This window comes from Mytilus trossulus, chromosome 4 (assembly GCF_036588685.1).
Source record: "Mytilus trossulus isolate FHL-02 chromosome 4, PNRI_Mtr1.1.1.hap1, whole genome shotgun sequence".
Taxonomy (NCBI): domain Eukaryota; kingdom Metazoa; phylum Mollusca; class Bivalvia; order Mytilida; family Mytilidae; genus Mytilus; species Mytilus trossulus.
In genome coordinates, this window is record NC_086376.1 from 36,143,994 (window position 1) to 36,171,170 (window position 27,177).

The 27,177-nt window shown below is 31.5% G+C and overlaps 1 protein-coding gene across 4 annotated transcripts in view; it reads right to left on the bottom strand.

Moving 5' to 3' along the window:
- LOC134715211 (alpha-2-macroglobulin-like) overlaps positions 1–27,177 on the bottom strand; it is an 85,182-nt gene that overhangs the window by 48,993 nt on the left and 9,012 nt on the right. For all 4 annotated transcript variants that reach the window (XM_063577247.1, XM_063577249.1, XM_063577248.1 and 1 more), the window contains exons 6-21: positions 26,205–26,318; positions 25,726–25,810; positions 24,886–25,015; positions 21,469–21,583; positions 20,881–20,996; positions 18,206–18,379; positions 17,391–17,609; positions 16,882–17,047; positions 14,542–14,595; positions 13,968–13,993; positions 12,900–12,930; positions 8,178–8,268; positions 7,174–7,277; positions 6,108–6,192; positions 4,033–4,154; positions 1,918–2,178 (exon numbers count right to left, since the gene is read on the bottom strand). In XM_063577247.1, the coding sequence (XP_063433317.1) occupies positions 1,918–2,178; positions 4,033–4,154; positions 6,108–6,192; positions 7,174–7,277; positions 8,178–8,268; positions 12,900–12,930; positions 13,968–13,993; positions 14,542–14,595; positions 16,882–17,047; positions 17,391–17,609; positions 18,206–18,379; positions 20,881–20,996; positions 21,469–21,583; positions 24,886–25,015; positions 25,726–25,810; positions 26,205–26,318 (1,893 nt within the window). The remainder of the gene's footprint in view (positions 1–1,917; positions 2,179–4,032; positions 4,155–6,107; positions 6,193–7,173; positions 7,278–8,177; positions 8,269–12,899; positions 12,931–13,967; positions 13,994–14,541; positions 14,596–16,881; positions 17,048–17,390; positions 17,610–18,205; positions 18,380–20,880; positions 20,997–21,468; positions 21,584–24,885; positions 25,016–25,725; positions 25,811–26,204; positions 26,319–27,177) is intronic.

Consider the following 27,177-nt stretch of genomic DNA (forward strand, 5'->3'; position numbering starts at 1 on the left):
TAATTTTCCTAACACGCATCAATGCAGGAAGCTTAAGGATTTATTTAAGTTTAATAGCATACATGGTTTTAATTTTTCAGTTAACATGAAAGAAATAAAACTTCATGTTTCTACAACTCGTCTAAACATAAACCCAACAATGTTAGATCTGTAAATTTGCTTTCGCAAATTTTTGGTTCTTCCCTCGCCGGGATTCGAACCCATGCTACTGTGATATGATGACACCAAATCGCCTGCACTGCAGCCGTCCCGCTAGACCACACGACCACCTGGGCTCTCAAAAAAAGAGCTTTCGGTGGCCATATGTTTCCTTTCCACGTCAGTTTTAATCTAGTGTAATAGATGTGCCTTGATTTGCCTAGGTTAATTCCCCTTAATTTGGACAGATTAATTATTTAGTATTTAAATGTTTATTTCAAGTTTAATTTTATTTAAACACAGTAAGATAAAAGTAAGGATTGTTAATTGAACTGTTTTAGTATTTAACTTTCGATGTTTTTATAATGTTTTATGAATATTTATTTATTCAACTTTTCTTCAGTACCGTTTCAGTTAAAGTTACCCTGTTTAATGACAAGTTTAGAATATCATTTGATATTCAGTCGGAGTCGGCCTTGCACAGGCCTCCAAATACTCGCCGGACTGTATCAGTTCACTTGAGTTAGAGTTAGCCACCACTTCGGTGCAGTTCGCCAGAGTTAGTCACCCCTTTACGGTGCAAATTTCACTACTTTAAAACACAACGCGAAGCAAATTTACTTAACTTTTAAGACTAGCTCTGGGAACACTTCATTTTCATTTTAACTTTGAAATAATTACTCTATTTTTGACTCCTGTTTATATCCGACTTTGTTTAATACATGCAATTATTGTACTTTTGTGAATAAAATATAGTTTCGTTTGATTCATTGTCTGTTGTTCAGCCATAATCTGATATCAGGTATCCCAATGGTCGAATAGGGGCGAAGTACTGGCCGCTACACGTCCCGGAAGGTGTCGTCACCGACCCCCTCCGTTACACTAGCGGCGTACTGCAGTACATGATATATAAGGCATGAAGATGTGATTGTTACAGATCAGCTAAATTATCTATAGTAAAGGATCCTACAAATTCATGTAAGATACAGTCACAGAAAATAATTATATTCATAAGTACGTCTGAGTCAGTGACAACCCTACAACAGATGTATCCATCGGATCACCATCAATGATGGTGATACATGGCTGTGTACATAATGTATATACAACTCGTCTTAACATCAACCCAACAATGTTAGATCTGTGAAAGCAAATTTTTGGTTCTTCCCTCGCCGGGATTCGAAACCATGCTACTGTGATATCGTGACACCAAATCGCCTGCACTGCATATGTATATGTTGCAGGCGATTTGGTGTCACAATATCACAGTAGTATGGGTTTGAATCCCTGGGAGGGACAAAAATTTGCAAAAGCAAATTTACAGATCTAACATTGTTGGGTTGATGTTTAGACGAGTTGTATATATACTGAAAAATTCAGATAACTGATCTATAGAGAAGCAGTTTTGAAGAAGCAATTAATTTTTTTCTTTGAACAGATGTCAAATTATATCAATATTGATGCTGCGTCTAAATTACCATATTCAGGCATGTATTGTCCAGTCTTTTTCACTCCAAAATTTAAACTGTCAAGCAGGGATGTGGATAAAAGAGTACTTAAAGCAAGATATATGAGTTGATTTCACAAATTCTATAGGGCACCCTTATTTCATTTCAAAACTAATCCAAATTTTAGTAAAAAATTCAATATTAACTGAAACTATCAAAATCATATGCTTCTTTACATAATTTATCACTTCTTTTCATAGTGTTGTTTAAATCAACAACAAATAGGAAGTGCTACAACTGAAATATAATAACAGTAAATTAAAAATATTACCATCTGGGTAACACTGTCTCTCGTAGAAGTCTACGCCAACTTTCTCCACAGTCAGGTAATTCTGGTAAAATAGTTCACAGGTTCCACCATTATGGTAATTAAATCCCATACACTTATATTCTTTATCACATGCCCTAGCACAGTCATCCATATCTGCAGTATTGGATGCAGTGATCCTGTCACCAGGTAAAACACTTGCACTGGTATTAAAATTTGGTCTAAACTGTTTGGTACATATTTCATGTATTTCCTCTTCAGATTCTAAAGAAAACACAACAAAAATAATATTTAGCTATTAGTAAGGCTTAAACAAACATCTATAATTAGTTGTGAAGACATGTCTGTCAAACTATAATGAAAAAAGTTTTTTTATTCTATGAAAACTTATACTGTGGATTCATTTATTTTCGTGGGTATCCATTTTCGTGGATGGTTGAAAACTTGCGTATTCGTGGATATTTGATTTCGTGGTTTTGACCTTCTCTGTCAAAAATATATACCTTATCATATATTAAATGAAAAAAAACCAGACCTATAGGTATATTTGGATATTTTTATCTTCTGATACATTAGAGTTTACAGAAATTTTGAGGTCCTGCTCATTTTACGTTTTGGTTTAGAAGCAACGCAGTCGCAATAATCACACATTGCTTTTTCAATAAATTCTTCACTCTTCATTTTGCCAGTGCTATTTGCCCCTTTTATAACTCTAATTATGAAGAAATTTCAATTTGAAAAGACAATAGATAATGTTTTATCAGATAATTGTAGTAACACTTCAGATAGTATCACTTTTACTGAGTTTACATTAATTAAAAACTGATTTGTCACGCTGACACTATGCTATGGAATTTCTTCTAATGTTTCATGCATGCAACCTTTCAATGTTAATGAGGTGGAAATGTCAAAATGATTGGATTTATTGCTCTTATATCTAACCTCAGTAGAAATACCACATTGAATAAATAGAGTTTAATTGGTTTGACAAATAGCTGATGCATTTACGACTGTGGTTTAACCGCATTAAAAATAAACAGGAACATTTGATTAGTTTCAGATACTTATAATATATATCCAGCAAGTAATAATATCAACCTATTGATATATTTAATCTGAATTTCTCACCCTTTTCATATATCATGAAGCATGAAATAGTGACCTATTCCAGCGGCTCATCCCTACCAGTCATTACATAGGAAGTGGCCCCCCCGAGTTCTCTGTATACAAAGCCTATTAGAAATATGTATTTCGTTGAACATTTGATTTCGTGGTTCACCTGTACCCACGAAACCCACGAAAATTGGTATCCAACGAATAATAATGAATCCACAGTTATACAATACATCAAGTTTGTAGTTACACGTGGGACTAGATAAAGTGTGTCAAGTGTCTATATGTAACAAAATGTACAGTGTGTATGTGCTTGTACATGTAATATAATAGTGTGTTTGTAATTGTAATGTAACAGTGTGTGTGTGCTTGTACATGTAATATAACAGTGTGTATGTGCTAGTACATGTAATATAACAGTGTGTTTGTGCTTGTACATGTAATATAACAGTGTGTATGTGCTAGTACATGTAATATAACAGTGTGTATGTGCTAGTACATGTAATATAACAGTGTGTTTGTGCTTGTACATTTAATATAACAGTGTGTATGTGCTAGTACATGTAATATAACAGTGTGTATGTGCTTGTACATGTAATATAACAGTGTGTATGTGCTAGTACATGTAATATAACAGTGTGTATGTGCTAGTACATGTAATATAACAGTGTGTTTGTGCTTGTACATTTAATATAACAGTGTGTATGTGCTAGTACATGTAATATAACAGTGTGTATGTGCTTGTACATGTAATATAACAGTGTGTATGTGCTAGTACATGTAATATAACAGTGAATATGTGCTTGTACATGTAATATAACAGTGTGTATGTGCTTGTACATGGAATATAACAGTGTCTATGTGCTAGTATGTTTACTATAACAGTGTGTATGTGTTTGCTTTTGTTGTTTGTATACCCAAGTATGTGCAAGGATCTGCAAAAAATAGAATATTTCCTTCAAATGAAGAGAATTTATTGAGTCATTTTCTAAAGAATGTACAGACCTTTGTTCTCCGGACATAGAGTGTCATATGAGTCTAGCATCATGGATACACTTTGTATTTCTGTAGATTCTTTACAGTCATTCCAATAGGGCTCAATACAGGTCTTCAGGTCAGTAAATTTCCTTTAAAAAAAAAAAAAAAAATTTTTTTTTTTTTAAAGTCATATGAAACTTGAAATTAAAAAAAAAGTTTAATATGTTTCATATGCAAGGATCCGGAAATTTTTTCACCTAATTTCGGTCATTTTCATACAACTTAAAAGTTGATACCCCTTTTTAAAAGATGATTGCCAAAATCACATTACTGCATGAGACTCATTATGAGTATGCTCATACTCGATCGTCATGTTCGTAGCATCAACAAACTTGTTTCACAGTTGCATCGCATTTACTTCATGATTTGTCCTACCATTTTCCAAAAATTGATCAAGGGCAATTAAGGGAAGGCAGCAGTCTAAAAATAAATGATTTTAATGACTCAAAACGATAATATTCCCAGTTATCGCTTACGTTTCTTTCGATTCTGAAGTCAAAATTCAAACCAGATATTCTGCGACAATACTAAAACGAACAATTCCGGACTCATTTCTGGGATTAGTTTTGTTTATCCAAATCGCAGGAAATCATCGGCTTTTTAATATTTTATCTTTAATAGGGTAAGAATATTAATTAAAATAGTTGCACTGGCTTTATTTAGGATGAAATTATTTAAAATTTACGATTAATTGTCTAAATCTGTGGAAGAGAATTTCAAGCATGCGTATTACATAGTAAACAAAGCACGTGTGTTAGAAGTAATAAAATATTTTTTTCTACAAAATTAAACCAAGTTTTAATTTGATTTTAAATCATAATTGACAATTGTCTGACTTGTTGAGTAATTAAATATTGAAGCCAGTTGGTATGGAATTTTTATTTCTTTATAATAATAGTTTGGAGCTTGTGATTAATTGCCAGGTGGGAATTACAATGAATTAAAAACACAGGTAAAGAGATTAACAATCATTAGCCAATAGCTCCCGGAGGCATTAATATAGTTATTAGGAGGGCCCTCAGGATTATAACACTTTATTGGAGTGGCAGTTTAATTACAGGAAATCGATAACTAAACAAAAATATGTTCAAAATGGTGATTTTGAAAGTCGATGTCAACGAAATGACCGAAATGATTAATGTAGAAAAATAAAATTTGACCTAAATCCCAATTAAAAGTTTAGGACATTATAGTTTCAGTTTAGGACATGACTGGCAAATATGACCGTTTCCGGGCCCTTGTTCATATGCTAGAATGGCTAAGTTTTACAATTAAGCAAGTAAATCAAGATCATGTTCTTGGATTAATTTGCACTTCTCATGAGTGTAAATTGGAACCACACATTTTTAATATCCTATGGGATAAAATTAAAATCCTACAGGATTTATAATCCTGTGCGATTTTCAAAAAAAGTGTTAAATCCAATATGATTTTTTTTATCCTATAGGATTATCATTAAGGACTTTCTCTCTCAAGTAGGATATTTTTTCTGCTACCAGATTTTTTTTCTCTCCCTAAGGATTAATCTTGTCCTGTTCTCAGTTAGGATAAACTTTTTCCTATAGGATTATTTTTTTCCCTCATAGGAATAAATTTGGATACATGTCATCTTAGATGATTTTGTCCGTTTTGTTGGTATTTTACAAACGCTTACAATACGATTGTCAATGCAAATAATTGTGTAGTCCAGAATAAGGAACATCACAAAACAATAGGAAAGATATTCCTTTAATAGCAAATGAGTTCATAAGGAATTTATTTAGTCCTTAAGGGAAGTATATTTTTAATCTCATAAGGGATTTATATCCTGTAGAATATAATAATATCCTATGGAATTGTGACTTTATCTTTTAGGATTTCTCATAATCCTGCAGGATTTTTAAAAATCCTATGGGAGAAAATATATTCTACAGGATTTTGTCACTGTTTTCACTCCAGTTGTCGAACCAGGCCAGCAACACCAAAAAAAATCAAAACTGTCAAGCATCATAAAAAAGAAAAGTTTATTTTGAAAACAAATGTCCTTTCTTTAAGAAACTTACTTGCAAATTTGTAGCATAGAATTCCCTTCTAATTTAATCATTGGTGCCATACATTTAGACAATTCAACCATGTCACATTTACTTTCTGTAAATAGAAAACAACATATGATTGATTTATATCAAGTTGGACATACTTATCTCTGGTGTAGAGTATTCTAAAGTAGGGGTCAAATAAAAAATGTGAATAAAAGGAGAACTAAGATTAATATGGCTTACATAAAAACCAAACGAAAGGTTTTAAAGTGCTTTAGATTAATTTTTACAAATAAAGAATTTGAGAAAAGACAAATAAAAAATGTGAATAAAAGGAGAACTAAGATTAATATGGCTTACATAAAAACCAAACGAAAGGTTTTAAAGTGCTTTAGATTAATTTTTACAAATAAAGAATTTGAGAAAAGACTAAGTTTTATTTAAAACAAAGGGAAAAGCTAGTTAATATTGCATTCAGTATAATATAATCTACAATTTGAACATTTTTCCTTTGATCTTAATGCATATATTCTTAGTGTGAAACTGTTGACAAAAATGAAGTCATTATTTCTGTTCAAAATAGCATTGGAGAATTTTATGACAAAACATTTTAAGTTTATCTAACATATTGAAAGATTCAAAGTATCAGCCCTCAGGAAGCAGGTATCTGCCAGAGCAAATATTCTGGACATGTTAAAACACATCGCTAGCCTCAATCCTAGAGTTGAGGTATAATAATATTCTCCAAAAAATAGGACTTCATGAATAACTTATATTTTCCAGAGTACTTATTTTGACAAAACTGTGTAATAAATATTAAATACATTGATGATACAAAAATATATACACAACCTAAAACAAACTCAACTTACTACACATAGAATTGTATGTCAACTTACTACACATAGAATTGTATGTCAACTTACTACACATAGAATTGTATGTCAACTTACTACACATAGAATTGTATGTCAACTTAGTACACATAGAATTGTATGTCAACAATTGTATGTCAACTTACTACACATAGAATTGAATGTCAACTTAGTACACATAGAATTGTATGTCAACATAGAATTGTATGTTAACTTACTACACATAGAATTGTACATATCTTCTAAAGATGATACACTGATGAGTTGTTCCTTACAGCTGGTACGATAAGGCTTGATACATTCGTCAAAGGTTTCATATGTCCTACACAAATAAAAAAGATACATTTAATCATCTATAAAATACTTCTATCACCTAATGTGTGTCTCTTGATTCTGTATAAGCTGCTCCTAGATATTTCAACCTCAAAAAACAAGGCTGGGATTTGGAAGTTGCAAAAGTTGACAATTGAATGGAAACCATTAAGTGGTAGACCTTCGAAGGGACAGAACTCTTATAAACATTTGTATTTTAGTGTCAGATGTTTAATCGAAGATTCTGATTAATAGAAGTTATTTAAATTTTGTATAAAACTAAATATAACAAATGTATCACTAATAAATAAGAGTTATCTCCCATAGCCCAGGTCTAACATACAATTACAATTTGGAAAGTTCATTTTTTTCCATCAGTTTCTCAACAATATAAAATCTACGGAAAAACAAGTTCATCTAAGCACTTTTCTTCCTAGTCCTTTCTAGAAGATATTCTGCTTTATAAAAGAAGCACAAAAAGATTGTAAAATAAAGTTTTTTTCTTCATTTTGTCACTGCAAAAAATGACATCTTATTTGTTCTCACATGTATTAGGTAGTATGGTCCTTTGATTTCATTGTATACACATCTTGTGTGAAAAGTGTCATTCTAGCAAATAGTTTTCATACATCTATATCAACTGTTTTAAGGTGGATAGTTGTATCGTAGCAATCATACCACATTTTATCTTTATACTTATAACAATTAACCTCCAAAACTGAAATCTCTAACTAAAATCTTGGTAAAATTATAATCTGATTTCAGTGTGTTGCTGTGCAGTGCAGTTTTGCTCATTTGTAAAAGCGGAATGGTAACCTAGAGTTGATAACTTCTCCTTCTTTTGGTCTCCCATGGAGAGTTGTAACATTAACAATCAAACCTCATATTTTTACTTTAATATTTCACTCACTGGCACATCTCTTTAACATTTCCTGGGTTGATTCGGGAGACTGGCATCATACAAGCCTGTAAAGCCATCATATCACATGGACTATTTAGGGCTATAAAAAAGAGGAAAAGAAACAGGTGAAATACTTAGGAAAAATATGTTTATTAGCCTTGTACATCTATGGCTGGACACGGCTAAAAAGAATGAAATAATCTTGTAAATTACAAAAGTTTATTTAAACATAGGACAATTTTTAAATGGAGAGGGAAGATGGCGGGTGGGGGTACACTTAATATCAACTATCTAAAATTCAAACTGATAGATCATGTGCTAGGTACATAATGGATCTTTGGAACCCATATTAGGTATCCCTAATTCAATACACAGTAAATATCTGTGTAATATATACAAAGGATGCCTTCTTTATAGATGTTTGCAGCAGAACACATTTCTTGAATGAGCAAATTTGATTGTCCAGTGCAGATATCACATACAATGTTTTCTGAAAACTAAAAAAAACACTATATTTTGAATAACCAGGAAGCATAATTATTTGGAATTGCTGTAATAAAGCATTCCAATACTACCTCTTCTCCCACATATTGACCAACCCTTTTATAGAGCATTACAATTTCTGGCACATCTATAAATATACAATTTTCAAAACAGTGGTCAAAAGTGTCAAATACGTTCAAAGTAGTCATAGTACATGTTTTTGTCAGTGTATTTTGAAGACTCATGGTTTATATATGTTACAAGCATTTTTTTTAATTCAGGCATTATGTAAAATGACTAAAAATACCTAGTTATTTTGAGAAATGACTGAAATTTTGATACATAGTTCAGCAAATTGCCTGTTCTGTCTCAGGTAACCTGTTAATAAATTACTTGTCATTGAGATGCATCTGACCAAAAACACTATATATTGCAAAGAAAATTACTTATCATTTGTATTAACTTGTTATCAAGTATTATCTTTTCGAAAACAAGCTTAACAAACTACTTACATTTTTCAGGCATTTTACAAAATACCTTAATTTAGAAAATGCCAGGAACTTATACATTAAAAGGTTATAAGCAATGAATTCCACACAAAAATAAAATACAATATTTTTTTCTTCATTCAAAAATCAATTAAGGCAGAATAAAATAAATGGAGAATGTGTCCCAATGGACACAGATGATGAACCTGCTTGCATAAAACATTATAAAGGGACATAATTAAAAAACAATAAAAGTTACGCTATCCAAATTTGTACTTCATCTGAGTTTTATGGAAATAAGTATTGTGGTACAGGTTTCATAATGTTTGGATGGGGCAAACTTAAGTTACAGAACTGAAACTAAAAATTTGGCAAATTTTCCATTTGTAAAGGGGCATAACTTGATAAAAGTTTAAGTGACTCCACCAAGATTCAAATTATCTGCGTTTTGTGATAATGAGCATTGTGTATAATTTTCATAACTTTTAGTTGAGGCAAACTTAAGATAGAAAACAGAAACTAAAAATTATGTAATTTTTCCATTTATGAAGGAGCATAACTCAAGAATGGTTAAAGTGACCCCACCAAAATTCATGTTGGATCTGTATTATGAGGTATAAGTATTGTGTATAAGTTTCATAACTTTTGGTAGAGAACCTCAAGGTAGAGAACAGAAACAAAAAATTATGCATTTTTTCTATTAATAAAGGGGCATAACTCTAGAACAGTTAAAGTGATGCCACCAACATTCAAACTTGTGCAATGTTTTGTGGTAATAAGCATTGTGTATAAGTTTCATGTCATTTAGTTGAGGCAAACTCAAGTTAGAGAATGGAAATAAATTTTAGGATGTCAGACGAGGGTAAAACTTAATGCCCCATCCGCTTTGAAATAATTATGTTTTTATATTTACTGTTTATAACTAGTCTGGCAACAGCCTCCACTTCTCCAACTAGATTTTCAGCAGCACAAACATAAATGCCAGCATCCTGTCTAGTAACATTTTCTAAGCGTAAGGTATGATTTTCTACTGTAGTTTTAGGACCGACAGTCTTTGTCGTAAAAGTTGAAGAAAAAACACTGATTTCCCCTCCCTCTTTCTTCCAAATTACTAGCAACCCTGCGTCTCCAGCAACTCCACATACAAACTCTACAGTCTGTCCTTCTGTGGTCGTAATATCATTAGGAAATCTCTGAATAGTAGGCTTTCTCATTACTAAAACAAAAAGAGAATCATTTTACTGGAATTTATTTTTATCAAATATAGTTCACAAGAGATCTTTTATCAATTTTGGTAGATTTATCCATAACTATAAAACAAAAAAGTTTTGAATTTGAAATCTTGACGATTTTGGATGTCAATTTCCCTGTCAGACATTTATAACTTTTAACACACAATTGATTAAAATTTTGGTTATATAAATTTAGAAACAGACCCAGGGTTTTTAAATTAGTACTTTTTTCTTGTGTCTTTTCACTGCACAGCACACATGAAATCCAACGAATGAGGTATTAATTTAGCATGGCCTAACCTATACCTTCCATTGGTATAAATTTTATTCCAAAATATTCAATAAATTAGGATCATGTGAATGCAATAAAGTCTCTATTCCTATAAAGGGGTATATTAACCTATATCTCTTTTTTTTCTTCTTAACATAGATTCCTCATTTTCCTCTTTAATAGATCGCTTCTCCTTTTGGGTCAAACCTGAAAAAAATCCACCAATTAAAAAAACTACTCCACTAGAAAAGGAATTGCAAGCTATAAACTTTCATCAACCTTACCATAAAGTTATTTGATCTTTTTTTACAACTGCATTTAAAAAGAAAAGATTTTATGAGATCCAATTTTGGCCCCTTTTATATATTTCTGGCCAAATTTCATTTGGACTTTACTGTCAATTATCACATCGAATCATGTTTTAAACAAGTCTCTATTGTGAACATTTTCAAATCAGCATTCCTTTTTAGGAGTTATGACATAACAGCTATTAATATAAATGTCAGATTTTCATCAATTTCAATATACAAGTGGCTCTTGGTTTATTCATGGCAATTACATGTAAAGAAAATACAAGTATTTGCTAATTAGCAGCAAGTGCATTAGAGATTGAAGCTGAAAAGGTATCCTTCAGTATAGTATATGGGACAATACCCCTAATGCGCCTTGAAATGAGGAACACAAAAGTCACGTGTAAACAAAAATCTCTGTGTAGTGATATTTGACACATTTTTATGATAAACAAATGACTGAGCTGAACCATTAGTGTTAATTTAGAAAGTAAGGGAACACAGAATAAATGTGTAAAAACCATGGAGCTACTAAATGTGTTCAAAGTATAAAAATTTCAAAGAACTTATTGTGTTAAAAATGGGATTTTTTACCATGAGGAGCCACATCGCAAAAGGATACTCGGGGTTTGCTAAATTACGGAAAAAATGAATCACACTTCGTACCCTGAAAATTTAACCACATATGTAAAAATGTCTCAGCTTCGAACCAAGCCATCATACATATACAAGTTTAAGATATGGGCTGAGCAACAGAAAAAAACGTTACCATTACGGCCTATGGAGAAACAATTGCGCATATTGCCCCATATGCTTACATGAGTCTTAAAACCATATTTTAGAAAGCTCTGTTTGTAGTTTGATTTGACTGTAGATAATGAGAAAAACGTGACAAAAATTTTATAGGTCTGCCTGGTAATCACAAGGTCAAAAAGAGGTAATTAACCTGTATATTTACCTCCCCCTCCTTTTAGGGTTTTATAAGAAAATTATAATTGATAGTATTTACCTTTCTAATTATTCCATACTGTGTTCTTCATTCTTTATTCATTCTTCATGCATTCATCATTCCTGTTAGACTCTAGGGTACCAGTTAGTTCTAATGCACTGCATATTCTGATATTTACCATATACTTTTTTGCACATGAATCATGCATCAGTTTGAATTTTAGATAAGTGTGAATACTAATGAGTTAACATAATAGGGTATTCATACATTTACATAATAATAATGTAATAGATAAGGATGCATGACGATAAAAGGGATATTTTCAACAAAACTCATGACACTGCAAATTCAGATATTATTGCAAGGTTTTATTAACATAAATAATGACACTGGGTGAGTACTGCAATAATAAAACCTCACATCATGATATCTATTGCATATTCTGTGTACAATTTTCCTAATTGCAAAAATATTGCATCTTTGTATATATTTCAAAAAAAGGTATCAATAAATACAAGCAAAAATTTCTGAATTTACAGTATTCAATTATATACCATTTTTTATACCCTCATTTAAGGAGCATAAAAATTTTGATAAAATCTTGAAACACATATTTAAAAGAATTTCAAGAACTGAAAGTTAGAAAGACCATGCCTTTATTGAATGGAACTACCATAAATCACACTTAAAAAAAAAAGTTTGTCGAAAGGTATCAAGCTTATTTCGTTTGTTGATTAAATATGAAATATGTATTACTATAATTTTTTGAAAATCAATTGCAGAACAGTTTTTAATATTTATAGTATGTAACTAACATAATTGTAAATCTTAGTATACAGTAAGAATCAAATGTGTTATTTTTGTTGGGGAGTTCCTGTCAATATAGTACTTGTATGGTAAGACAGTACATGATTATTATATCAGTATAAACAAAGATAAATATACATATAGAAATGAGTTATTAAACATTAACTATACCCTAATTCATCATAATTGAATAGGTACACAAAAAACATACCCATAGTTTTGTCTTCTCTTGGTTCTGGCTCCTGTTAAGATTAACATATTATTATTTCAAATATAATTTACTGTAATTTCGAGAATATATATGTATGCTCTTTAAAGCACTGGAAAGAACTACATGTATTCACTTGAATGGCATTCGATCTATGTAATGTGTTATGGAGTGAAAAATTTGTGGGTATTTACAAAACAAAACCTTTTAAAATCAAGCAAAATGGAAGGGATTTTTTTTCTGTACGCTAAAATTAAAGCGGATCTGACCTCATTTACAATCATCAAAGGGATTAGTTTAAAAAAATACCAACTTTGGTAAAGACTGATTTCATTGGAAGGAAATGATATATATGTTAGGGAAATAAAACTATTTATATGTTTTTAAAACCTGTTACTTTGAAATTGTGTTACCTAAATAGATTAAACAAAATACCTTTATTCTGATGTAAGCGTAAGAAATGCAATTGGGAACAGATGATGACCCCGCTAGCATATAATGTTGTTAAGGGACATAACTAAAGAACTGTAAAAGTGATACTACCAAAATTTGAAATTAAACAGGAGTTTTGTGGTAAAAAGCATTATATATACATTTCATAACATTTAGTTGAGACAAACTTAAGTTAGAGAAAGGAAATGAAAAGTTGCTGAATTTTTCCCATTTGTAAAGGGGCACAACTCTAGAATGGTAAGAGTGACCTCACCAAATTTCAAAATGACATGTGTTTTGTGATAATTAGTAATGTGTATAAGTTTCATAACATTTGGTTGAGGCAAACAAAAGTTAGAGAACGGAAATCAATTTGGGACATACGTACATACAGACAGACAGACATACTTGCGTACAGACGGACAAGGGTAAAACTTACTGCCCCTTCCACTACATTAGCATAAAATTGTAAACTTATTTGAAATACAACTGAAAAGGTTATACACACTGTCGAAGGCAATATTGACCTATAGATGGTCACATATACATCATTTGGTTACTGGTGGATAGTTGGTCTCATTGGCAATCGTATCACATCTCCCCAGTTTATGTCTTTATTTTGAATGTTACATAACTTACTGGTTTTACTGTCGCATCATCTCCATCTACAATAAAATAAGATACTTAAGAACACAGATTAAAGCATGGCAAAATATATCCCATCCAATACTGTATAATTTCAAACTGATACTATTTTTTATTGAACTGTAAATAATGTAACTATAGAAATTTTTAGAATATTGTGTAAATCATCAACTCTCGATTGTAACAAACGCTTTAATTATTTGAATTTATCATAACATTTGTATTTCTATGTGTTCTCTAATGGACATTCCTTGATATTTGATGTCCTGGCTTTGCCTATCTTTGTATACAAAGCCTATTGAAAATATTTTATTTGTTGAGCATTTGAATTCTTGATTCATCGGTTTCCGCGAATATTGGTATTCTACGAATAATATTGAATCCACAGTATCTCTTTTAATTTAGTGAAGGTTATCAATGGCTGGGTTGAATCATCCAATAATCTACTAATTCTTTTTAGTTTTTCATCGTTTTTGTTGTTGCTGATTCAGATGAGTTTTAAGATTAAAATTCTTAAACAGTTCAGGAAAGTAAGAGATAAATAAAATAATATATATATACAGCATACCTAAACTAATGGTAATGTTCTCTGCTTCTGGTTTAAAGCCAAGTTCAGGATCATCTATACAAATATACAAGTTATTTTATTAATATAATGAAATATTTTCTTAGGATAAAAGAATTCAAAATATGTTCCTTTCCACAGTAATTTATTTAAGATATAAATTAATATTTAAACAATGAAATCAGAAAAAGGAACCAGTGTTATTTTTAAGTTGATGATAATGATGAAAGGTTGTTTATTATCGAATGAAATGCATTATCAGGTGATGAAAATAACTAGAGGCTCTAAAGAGCCTGTGTCGCTCACCTTCAGTCAGAGATATAACTCTATAGGGTTATTACAGAAAATAACTTGCGTGTGTTATTACAGATACTTTTCCTTAAATTTTCTAAATCTGTAATAACATATGTTTGTTATTTGTAAAATTCTTTAATCTATAGTGGACTCTAGGGAACTCTTGAGACTTTGCGCAGAAACTAAATGCATAGCCTTGCTAATTAATTTTTAAATGGAATTAATACATTTTTGATTAACCATGGTTAATCAATGAGACAAGGATATTTAGGAATTAACTTAGCTGTGATAACAAGGCTTAGTTATTATAGGAATGTAACTTATTATATAAGACACTTGGGAATTACTGAGAAACTTGCGCAGAACCTCATTACATGCTCTGGTCATTATTTCTTACAATAAATTAAAATACATTGTAATTAAGCATGATTTATGTCTGAGCAAATGCTTTGAAGTGATATAGAGAAGCTGTGATAACACCCTTTAGTTATTACAGGCATATTTTTTCTGTAATAACATATAGGTGTACTATTCAAAATTGGAATACTATGAACTGTTACATCTTTCAATAGTTAAGTATACATAAAGAAAATAGTAATATCAATAGAACTTGTATACATTTTAACTAAACTTATGAAGTATATTGTCCCTTTGAAACATGTAACATACATATGTTATCACATTTCTTTGATTTTTTAATCCACAATAACAAATGTATGTTATTTTCCTGTAATAACCCTATAGAGTTATATCCCTGACTGACCTTGGTCTATGTGAATATTAAACAAAGGAAGCAGATGGATTCATGACAAAATTATGTTTTGGTGATGGTGATGTGTTTGTACATCTTACTTTACTAAGGGCTGTTCCAAAAAATACTATGTCCCCCCCAAGGAAGGCATTTTTTTTTAAATATTATGTGGGTGGTTGTATTTGAAATACCAAAATGCAAAGGGAGTGCTGTTCTAATTAAATTTTATTTCTGTGGGTGGTGGGGGTTAAAAAAAAAAGTGCCGTCCCTGGGGGGGACATAGTATTTTCTGGAACAGCCCTAAACAGTCTTGCTGCTTACAATTATCTCTATCAATAATGAACTTGGCCAAGTAGTTTCAGTGGAAAATGATGATAAAAATTTACAAATTTTATGAAAATTGTTAAAAATTGACTATAAAGGATAATAACTCCTTAGGGGGTCAATTGACCATTTCAGTCGTTTTACTTATTTGTAAATCTTACTTTGCTGAACATTATTCCTGTATTCAGTTTATCTCTATCTATAATAATATTCAAGATAATAACCAAAAACAGAAAAAATTCCTTAAAATTACCAATTCAGGGGCAGCAACCCAACAACAAAATGTCCAATTCATCTGAAAATTTCAGGGCAGATGGATCTTGACCTGATAAACAATTTTATTCCTGTCAGATTTGCTCTAAATGCTTTGGTTTTTTGAGTTATTAGCCAAATCCTGCATTTTACCCCTATGTTCTATTTTTAGCCAAGGCGGCCATCTTGGTTGGTTAGCCAGGTCACCGGACACATTTTTTAAACTAGATACCCCAATGATGATTGTGGCCAAGTTTGGTTTAATTTGGCCCAGTAGTTTCAGAGGAGAAGATTTTTGTAAAAGTTAACAACGACGACGGATGATGGACGCAAAGTGATGGGAAAAGCTCACTTGGCCCTTTGGGCCAGGTGAGCTAATAATATGATGGGATTAGAGCTAGGGTTTGTACAAAATCATAGTACGTCACATCAAGTTGCATATGAAAAAGAGTCCAAAAAATATTCCCTTGAATAAGACAGTTGTATAGGAAATTAATCCTATGTTTCATTGCAGTAAAATAATTTCTGTGTCATAAATATACATCTTTAGCGTTTCAAAGCACCATTCTTTTTTATTTGTTTTTTCTATAGAATATTTTGGAAACTTGATGTTAAATGCATGAGTTTACTAAAGCTTGAACACAGGGAAAAAGGGATGGCAATTTAATCGGTTAGTTTCCAGTGACTGGGAAATAAATGGGTCATCAAAATACACATCTTACCATAATAGGGTATAGGATCAATGGGGTATAACCATGTTGGTCTAGGAGGTGGTGTGTATGGATCAAGTAACATGTCCTCTGGTAAACTGTCAAAGTTTACAGCATCATGACTTTTGAAATGATGTGTAACATGTGTATGATGCACCATATGTGACTTGGATAAAACCTGAAATATAAAATTACAATAATTATTAAAACTGATCATTAATAGGTCATTTCCTCTTCTTGATATTCCTTCGTAAAAGTTAAATAAGACTGAATTTAAGTCCTCATTGTAATGTTCTGTCAAAATAAGTTAAATAAGACTGAATTATGATATTAAGAAAGTCAAAAGACTAAAGGAAATTATTGTGTTCCTCCATTTATAAAGGGCATAACTCTTTAATGGTGACTTTCTGTTAAAATTTGAACTTTGTCTGCAAGGAGCAGCAGGGCATACAAATCTGAACTAAAATGTAAAATAACTGTACAAAAAAGAATGTGTAATGAGTATAAGATAAGCAACTTACCTGTACAAAAAACTTGTACCGAGTGTCCAGTGGTGTGGAATATAAGACCTCTAAATCAAAAGTGGATCCACATTTAACTTTGTTTTCCACTGATGGTATGTGGATATAACTATTAGATGGAGAGAACCATTTCTTAGCATTGTGGTAAGAACTTGGCTCGTACATCTTAATAATATGATGATATCTGCCATATGGTTGGAAGTACTTGGGTGCCCTTGCCTACAATAATTTTACATGTGAAAAAAGTAGTCATACAAAATTTTATTATTGTATAAAGTAGATTTATGTACCAAACATAAGTTTTTTCTTAAAAAAAAAATATATGTTGTTGATACAGAAATTTTCATATCAGTGATATGAAATAAGCAGACGGTCACTTACTTTGGTATTATTAAACTGATCTGTTACCTAGTTGGTAGTGAAAGACATTTAAAATTGATGACATACAAGCTTAAAGCATTAGTTTTACTTGTATTGATATTTTGTGATATTTTTCTACCAAGGACCATACTGTCACATGCATACAGACTTCATTACAAATTTTAGAATGCTTTTCACCGATTTTATGTGTTGTTTTTTTTAAATTATCACCTCCTTTGAAATAATTTAATCAGTAATGTTTCAGAAAATAAAAGAGATAAATGCAGTATTTTTTTTCTTTATGTTACATGTCAAAGAGCCAAAGTTGTATGCCAAATTTTACCACAATCTGTTACACACCCCATTTACTGTGTTCCATTACAATATAGTAAGTACAGCTGTTGTTTATAGTTGGATAAAATCCTTTGCAGACAAAAAAATGACAAAAAACTTACATTAAAACTTAGTCTATTAACATCTTTTGGTAAAGTTTTTATAGCAAACTTCACAAGTCCATCATCATCACTGGTAAAATTTCTCTTCAGATAAAACTCTGGATCATAATTATCGGCTTTTATCTCAATAAGTTCTCCGGGGGCAGGACTTCCATCAGGCTTAGTTACTTTTACCTAAATAAATAAAACACATAAAACTATTATATTACGTCAATAAATTTCTGGAAGTGTTCATGGATAGTATGTTTAGAATGTTATGATCAAAGTACTATATTTTGTGTATCAAAAAAGGTAGTGATCAGCCTTGGAACATTTAGATATCAAGTCAGTCCCATAAGGTTTTGATTGCATTTTATGCAATCTTTACCTAAAAACTGAGTAACTCAAAGAATATCACATCCCTTTATGGAGAATTTGTATTTAGTAGGACCAAAAACTTAACGAGAAATGAGTTCATGGATGCCTGTCACCTAAACCCCTGGAACAAAAAAAGAAAATACAAAAAAAAACAACATCCAAGTTTTTTAAACCATGCTATTTGCAAAATGAAAACTAAGTTCTAAGAAACATGGAATATCTTAGGCACATTATGTTAAAGGAATTAGACTGTTCTCATTAGGCCATTTGTCTTTCCTTACAAATTGTTTCAGACTCTGTTCAATAATTACTAGAACACACCCGCTAAATCGCGAGCAAATAAAGCTTGTAAACTGTTGTAGGATGATTTTTTGTAAAAGATATTTTGACTGGAGAATTTCATATAAGGTATCAAAAAGCCGTCCGTTATGTGTTTCCTTTCTGTTAAATTCGATTATTTTTTTGTGTTTCTGGCCTTATGCCACAATTATTCTTTCTCTTTGGTACAATGCATTTTTTGGTAAAAGTCAAATTAAATTAAAAATTTGCACCGCTTCAAACATGAAACAAATGAAACTGCTCAAGTTATATACCATTATTATTAGATAATAAAATGTGCTTGTAGAACAATACATCAGTGCTTACCTTTTGAAAGCCCTATTAACATGCCAATGGTAGGATTTGAATCTCGTATAAATGACTAACGCTCATTTGAGGGATGCTCTGAGGGGGCCTGATTCTGAAATCCCGGGCTTAAAAACATGAAATCTCGAGGTGCGTATTGTAACGAAATTCATATCCCGTCATCCCGAAAGAATAAAAAATATTCCCGCATCCCGTAAAAATCAGTTCCGAAATCCCGAGCTTAAAAGCACCAGATCCCGACGTTCCAAATAAGTCTTGTCTCCCGCTTATCTCTACCCTACTTTCATTTTGGCCAAATCACTACTTTCACTTTCAACAATAAATTTGTATGCCCCATCTATGGGCATTATGTTTTCTAGTCTGTTCCTCCGTTCGTTTGTTAGTCCGTCCTTCTGTCCGGCTTCAGGTTAAAGTTTTTACTCTCAACAATAAATTTTCATGCCCCATTTATGGGAATTATTTTTTCTAGTTTGTTCTTCCGTCCGTCTGTCCCGCTTCAGGTTAAAGTTTTTGTCGAGGTAGTTTTTGATGAATTTGAAGTTCAACCAACTCGAAACTTAGTAAATATGTTCCTTATGATAATATGATCTTTCTAATGTTAATGCCAAATTAGAGATTTTACCCCATTTCACGGTCAAAACATAGCAAATGATAGTGCCGATCGGATGTGGCATCTGTATACTATGGACACATTCTTGTTTTTCATAGGGCCTGTGTCGTTATTTAAGAGACGATAAGTGAATGACAAAATTATTGTGTTTATTTTCACACGGCCTGGGTCGTTGCTTACAGTTGGGATTACGAAAGTGGCTTGCATGAATCTTAAATAAACATGATAATATAGGCTATGCCTTTGTCGTTATTTACGTGACGATAAGTGTATGACAAAAATGATTGTGTTTATTTTCACACGGCCTGGGTCGTTGCTTACACTCGGGACAACATATAACGATTCAGGCAATGTGAAAATGGCTTGCATGAATCTTAAATAAAACATGATAATATAGGCTATGCTTGTGTCGTTATTTACGTGACAAAAAAAAACATGATAATTTAGGCTATGCCTGTGTCGTTATTTACGTGACGATAAGTGAATGACAAAAATGATTGTGTTTATTTTCACACAGCCTGGGTCGCTGCTTACACTTGGGACAACATATAACGATTTAGTCAATGTGAAAATGGCTTGCATGAATCTTAAATAAAACAGGATAATATAAGCTATGCGTTTATTACGTGACGATAAGTGAATTACAAAAAATGTTTTTTTTATTTTCACACGGCCTGGGTTGATGTTTACACTTGGGACAACATTCTTATATAACGATTCAGGCAATGATAATATAGGGTTTGTAGTAATGTAAATTTACAAAAATAAACGGAAGAGGAAGTTATCTATGAATAAAAGCCGGGGTGATGACGGACACATATCCGGACTTCTTTTTTTTCCGTTTTTCTCCCAAAATAACCGAAACTGAATAATCATAAGAATGGATGACAAATGCGACTATGCATGGTACCTATAGGACATACAGTCACAATGATCAATCTATTGAGAAAGGAGGAGAAGCGACACCAAAAATGAGGTCTTCTCGTTTAATAGTATAGATACAGAATGTAAGTTGAGCATAACACAATTACTAATGCACCTAACAAATGTTAACATGACTTACTCTAGCATAATAAGGGAATGCATCCTTAAAATATCCATGTGTGTCATCTTCAAATTTCAGTTTGAGAGCTTCAAATGTCATTTCTGGTCCCTTCACTGTCCCATTCAGTGATATACCTATAAATAAGAATAAAGAATACTTTACAGTATCTCATCACAAGGAAGTTAATTCTGTCAACTCATAGCTGTGGATTGTTATCCATTTCCAGTAAGGAAAGATATTTCTTTAATTACACTATACAGATTGATATAAATATTTTATATGAAGAATTTCTAGCTTGCAGATCCAGGTGAAATAAAATTAAGGGGAAATAGCCATTTATAATTCTGGGTTGAAATGATATTTAGTCTGCCACACACGGATGATAAGTTTCACTCAGATCTGAGCTTTTTTGTGAGTAATGTGTTCACTGTATATACATCTAGACTATAATAAGATTCATCTATCAAGTCAATAAGAAGAAAATAATATTGTATTAGATAACCAGTCTTATAATATCTGTCTACCTGAAGTTTGTCTGACAGCAGCACATAAATAACCTTCTATCCTTTTTATACATACCTAGAGTCTCATCCGAGTTATACATACCTGTAGCCTGCTCTGTGACTGTAGCATTGATCATCAAGTTTCCATATCTACTGAAGTTGGAGGAATCTAACATAAGTTCTGAACCTTCTACCATATATGTCTCACAGCCATCAATCTGTAAAACAGGATTTAGAACAACTTGACAAATTTGTATTTTTTTGGTATAGGTGCAAAAATTGTGGACAGAAAGAAGGAAGAAGCTTCCTGGTGTCAATATAGTCATTATGCATCTCACATTATACTTAAAGTCATAAGAAACGAGTGACCGGAGAAAATTAATGTTCTTCCAATTCTTAAACCAATGCATACAAACATCATAAACTTAGTCTTCTGTGCTCGAATTTATCATTTTTTTCGTGTAAATTTCGTATAATCGTCAATTTTTTTTTCAATCGGTCAGTGTTGTTGTGAAAATATGGCAGGTAATTAAAGTTCGTGTTTTGAAGCCGAAGTTTAACGATTGTCACCTGTTTGTCAACAATTGACGAAAAATAAACAAAAAAGCATGGAATTTGAGCACGTGTTTAACATGTAAATTCAGAAAATAGTTTATTTTAAGGACATCCATGCGTATTGTGGTCACCAGATTTTTACGAGATGGGTCACACTGAGGTCACCTTGAATACGGAAAATATATCGGGGGAATTGTTTGCTGGAAGGAAGCAATTCAAATAAAGTAAACTTCTTCTAAATATGAATAAATTAAAGACTTTTCTTAAGAAAAAAGTATATGAACATAAGTTTTACAATGAAAACTATCCATTGAGTTATAAAAAACATATGCATTATTTTTTTTGATTTGAGGTTTCTAATGACTTTAATCAAATATTGAAATAATCATGAGAGTTTTTTTTCTAATCAGTATGGGTAATTGCTGTTTTTCTTGTATTTTACAGTTTTTTTTATCTGTTTGGTCATACAATCAGGCATGGTTACCTTTTCGGGCATCTCATATTATTTACCTTTTTCAAGAAAATATTCTAAATGGTGTAAAACCATTGTCAAAATAGAAAAAAATACTTTTATTGTCTAAAGTTGTCAAGATAAATAGGAGATAGTGTGTTTCTTTTTATTAATTTTTTTTCAAAGGTCTCTCATGTTTCATAATAATTTACTATAATCATGAAACTGTTTTTTGTAAAAATTTGCACTAAAATCAAAACCAAAACTTGTGCACATGTACAAATATTCTACCCACATGAAATTGATAACATTAAAACTGGAAAATTGTAAAGCAGGTAATACATACTATACAATATAATACAATATTTTTATTGTCAATCAATGATGCTGTAAGAGGGCAGTATAATTACAAACAATTTATTACAATGATTAACACAAAAGAAAAATTAAAACCCCAGATAATGTATCTTATGATTGGCTGACATTGTTTTGTTTATCATCTCATAGTAGTGTTGGATAATCGGTTGAAATTACCAACCCATTATCTATTACAATCAGTTGACAGCAACCAACCGACTATCGGTTATAATCGGATCATAATACCTTGCCCTTTTTTCTTAAAGGAAATCATGCATTTAGTCTCATTGTACTTGTCAAATGTGTATATTCCATATCATTGCAGAGTTTATATTTTCATATTTGATTTTTTGTTTCCTTTCAATATTCTGGCATACGGTCTACTAAATTATAATTCTGGTACCTTTGATAATTATCTATTCAGCAGTTAAAACAATGAATTAATAAGAATCAAGATTCATATTGAACCTATTTTATCTCATAATTACAACATTAAATACCAACAGTGACACTAACATTTCTAAATTTCAATGGTGTAACTCAGAAAAAAATTTCAATAACATAGCTGTATGAACATTTGAAGAACTTTTAGAAATTTAAAATTAACAGAAAAAAATAAAACAATGCATTTGTATTATAACATGTAACAAACATGGGTATTAAGCCAATGTCTGTTAATTCGTGTAGAACACTTTTATTACTTTTGTAATCATTATTTTCTTTCAATTGTGTCATTCGTGCGTCTGAACTTATTATTGCAAGAATGCGTAATTTTTACATAGTTGCACCGTATCCGATTCGTGATTCTTATATTCATAAATGGCGGACAAATTTCAGAAAATTTACAAAAGTAAACGATGTTTGGCAAGCAATTTGGAAAGGAATATGACGTTTTTGATGCTACAAATGGATAACACATTAATAAAAGGCAACTTGCAACACGTTCTAATGAAGCAACGAAATTATTTTGTCTAAAATCAGAACTATTCGTACGCTCTCAAGTAACAAGTACAGGTTTTGAAAGAAAGTATTTCATACAAAGTTATAAATCTTAGATAACATTCCATCAATCTGCAAATGCTTTTGTCACGTTCATAAAGAAGGAAATTGGTTATTTCTTTAATTATTGGATGTTTGACATTGTTACTGTCATCAACTGATATTTTTTGTTAATATTGTTTGACTGCGCATATAAAATGCAAACAGTAAACGGACTGGAAGTTGATAAGCTCAAAGTCCGAAAACTTTAACGACAATGGATTGAACAAAATCCCAATCGATTATCGACATCACCAGCCCCAACCAACTGATTTCCAACTTATTCCGATCATCGGAACAACACTATCTCATAGACATAATTTAGTCATGTGACCGTGATGTCATCAATGTTTTTTCATGGTTTACTCCGGTTTAAGTTGGTATTTAGAATTAAATTATAGAAAACAAGTAACTGCGAGCTACTGCTCACTGATGATACCCCCGCCGCAAGTGGATAATATTAATAGTGTAAAAATATGCAAGTGTTCTGTAAACAGGAAGTTGTCAAGTGATCAATCTGAAAACGCATTACATGGTATAGCTGACTTAAATAAACCCTGAAACCAAATTTCAGAAATCCTTGTATTGTAGTTCCTGAGAAAAATGCGACGAAAAATATTCATGGGACGGACGGACGGACGGACAGACAGGTAAAACAGTATACCCCTCTTTTTTAAAGCGGGGGTATAATAATAACTGTATTATTTTTTTGTCTATTTGAAATAACATAATGTTATTTCGAATAGACAAAAAAGTTACATAAAAAAATATGGTACACACTTGAAAGTAACCCGCTACATGTGTTATTCAGTGTGCATCATATTTTTAATGTTATTTCTTCATAGACAGAAAAAAAATTACAGTTATTCCTTAAATTATTTTCAGCTGTCTTTGAATACCATTAATTGTGCCATAAAATTCAAACTTGGCTATGAATGATTGACTGGGTCAGTAAATTGGCATTATTTATCCCTCTCAGCCCAGTGGCTGATCCTCTCAGCCCAGTGGCTGATTGTTAAATAACATAGATGTTTTAGAACTTCAAGATTCTCATAACCCATAAGCCTATAATGTAAAAGCTTGTCAATATATTCTTGTCTAGATTTTAAAGAAACTCACATCCATTATTCTTGTGGCACATGGTCTCTCTGAATTATCACTGCTGCGGTAATAATAAAAGGATGGACCGCTATCTTGGAAACAAACAGATAATTCTACTTTCCCTTTCACTGGTTTGCCATATGTGTACCTAAATATAAAGTAACATACATAAGTTTTGTTTTAACATCTTTAAAACAACATGTTCAATGTAATAAAATGGTTGAAACTCAGTAATGAAATTTCCGTTTTAGTATTACAGAAACATATTTTTCAATGAAAAAACTAAAATAGAATGGTGAAAATGTCCATGGGCTACCGATGATGCCCATGCTTGCATTTAACCTTATAAAGGGACATAACTCAAGAACAATAATAGTAACACTATCCAAATTCATACCTGATCTGAGTTTTGCACTTGTAAAGGGACATAACAATAGATAGTTAAAATAACACCACTCAAATTCAAGCTTGATCTGTGTTTTGAACTAAAGCATTGTGAATAAGTTTCATAACATTTAGTTGAGCAAATCAAATAAGAGAGTTCACAGAAATAAAAAAAAAGTCTACCATCTTTCTATTTGTAAAGGAGCATAACTCTTGAAAGATAAAAATGACACCACCCAAAATTCAAACTTGATCTGCGATTTGTGGTGATAAGAATTGTGTGTAAGTTTCATAACATTTGGTAGTGGCAAACTAAAGTTATGGACTTACAGTAAACAGACTGATGGACGGACAGACAGACGAGGGTTAAACTTAAAGCCCCCTCAGCTATGACAAGGGCATACATATCAATGAAAACCCTATTAATTTTTCAATGAAAGTCTGAAAAGGTTACTTAATGAAGTCAATACTCACTTGGCACAAACTGTTCCTTGAATAGTTTCAGTTGTAGGTAATAGAAATGTTGGAGCTGTGATTGTGACTTCATATTTGGGCAACACTAAAATAAAAATATACAAAATCAATTGTGATTTAAAAAATTACTCATGAGTTTCCGACTGCCCATTCTAAAGATTGAAATTAAAGCATTTCTTTAATGTCAATTTTATATCATAAGTATAGCAAAACCACATAAAAATTATACCAAATCCACAACTTATAACTATAGGAAGCAGATGCAGAAGATTATGATTTAAATACCAAATTTCAACAGCATATTATTATCTTCTGCATCTGATGGAATGATTTAAGATAATAAGTCAACACCCTCAAGTGTGTAATTTGGCAATCATACATTCTCTTATTTTATATGTAATGTCAATTATTTAGAATCAAAAAGTGTTGTACCATGCACATACCTCCTCCCTCATTAATACAGTATCTTTAATTCTTACCATATTCCTGAACTGTGAATGGTTGAACATGTTCCTTTCCTTCAACTAACAAAGTAATCTTCCATTCTCCTAAAGGTGGATCTTCTGACAAAGGCATCTCAAAACTTAATAATCCTTCAGAAAAATAAAACATGATGATTTAAAACATGAGACAGCAATCTTGTGTGTGATATGTGAAACCAATCTCTTATCATGCTCACGAGATATGCTTTATACATATGTGACCACTAACAATTTATTGTGTGGTTTGTTAGCCATTAACCATTTTTATACATATGCAACCAATCTCTAATGAGATTTATTTATACATATGCTAGCAATCTCTAATGAGATTTTTTATATACATATGCTACCAATCTCTAATGAGATTTTTTTTTATACATATGCTACAATATGTTGTGTAATAAGTATAACCAATTTCTATTGATGTTCAATGCATGTGACAACTATCTCTTGTATATGTGTCACCAATCTCTAATGAGATCTGTTAGACATATGTGAGAATAATTTCTTTGTTGTTTCATATATGTATACATGCACGACGCATTTTATTTTTGATATAGGTAAAATGTATATGTAATATCATTAAATGTTAAAAGCAACCTGTTTGGTGCCATCCCTGCATTAGATGTTGGATATTTATAGATTATCATTGATCTCTCAATAAGACTGGTTTTCTTGCTTGAGCCAGTACAGTGAAAGCGAGAAAAGCAATCGAGTTGAGATGACCAATGTGAATCATAATCTGTATATCACTATTTTATCATGCCGCCTTAGTTTCTAGCGATAATTCCATCTCAAGAGAGGAGCATGATATGAAAAATTATCACAAAATAAGATCAAATAGAAAATTGCACAAAATAGCAATAATAAGTCTAAAACAAGTATTTTCAAAGTTTACAGCATAACTATCAACTCTTGTAGTTGAAATTTTATTTCCCGATTTTATCAACCAGTGTATATGAGAACAATA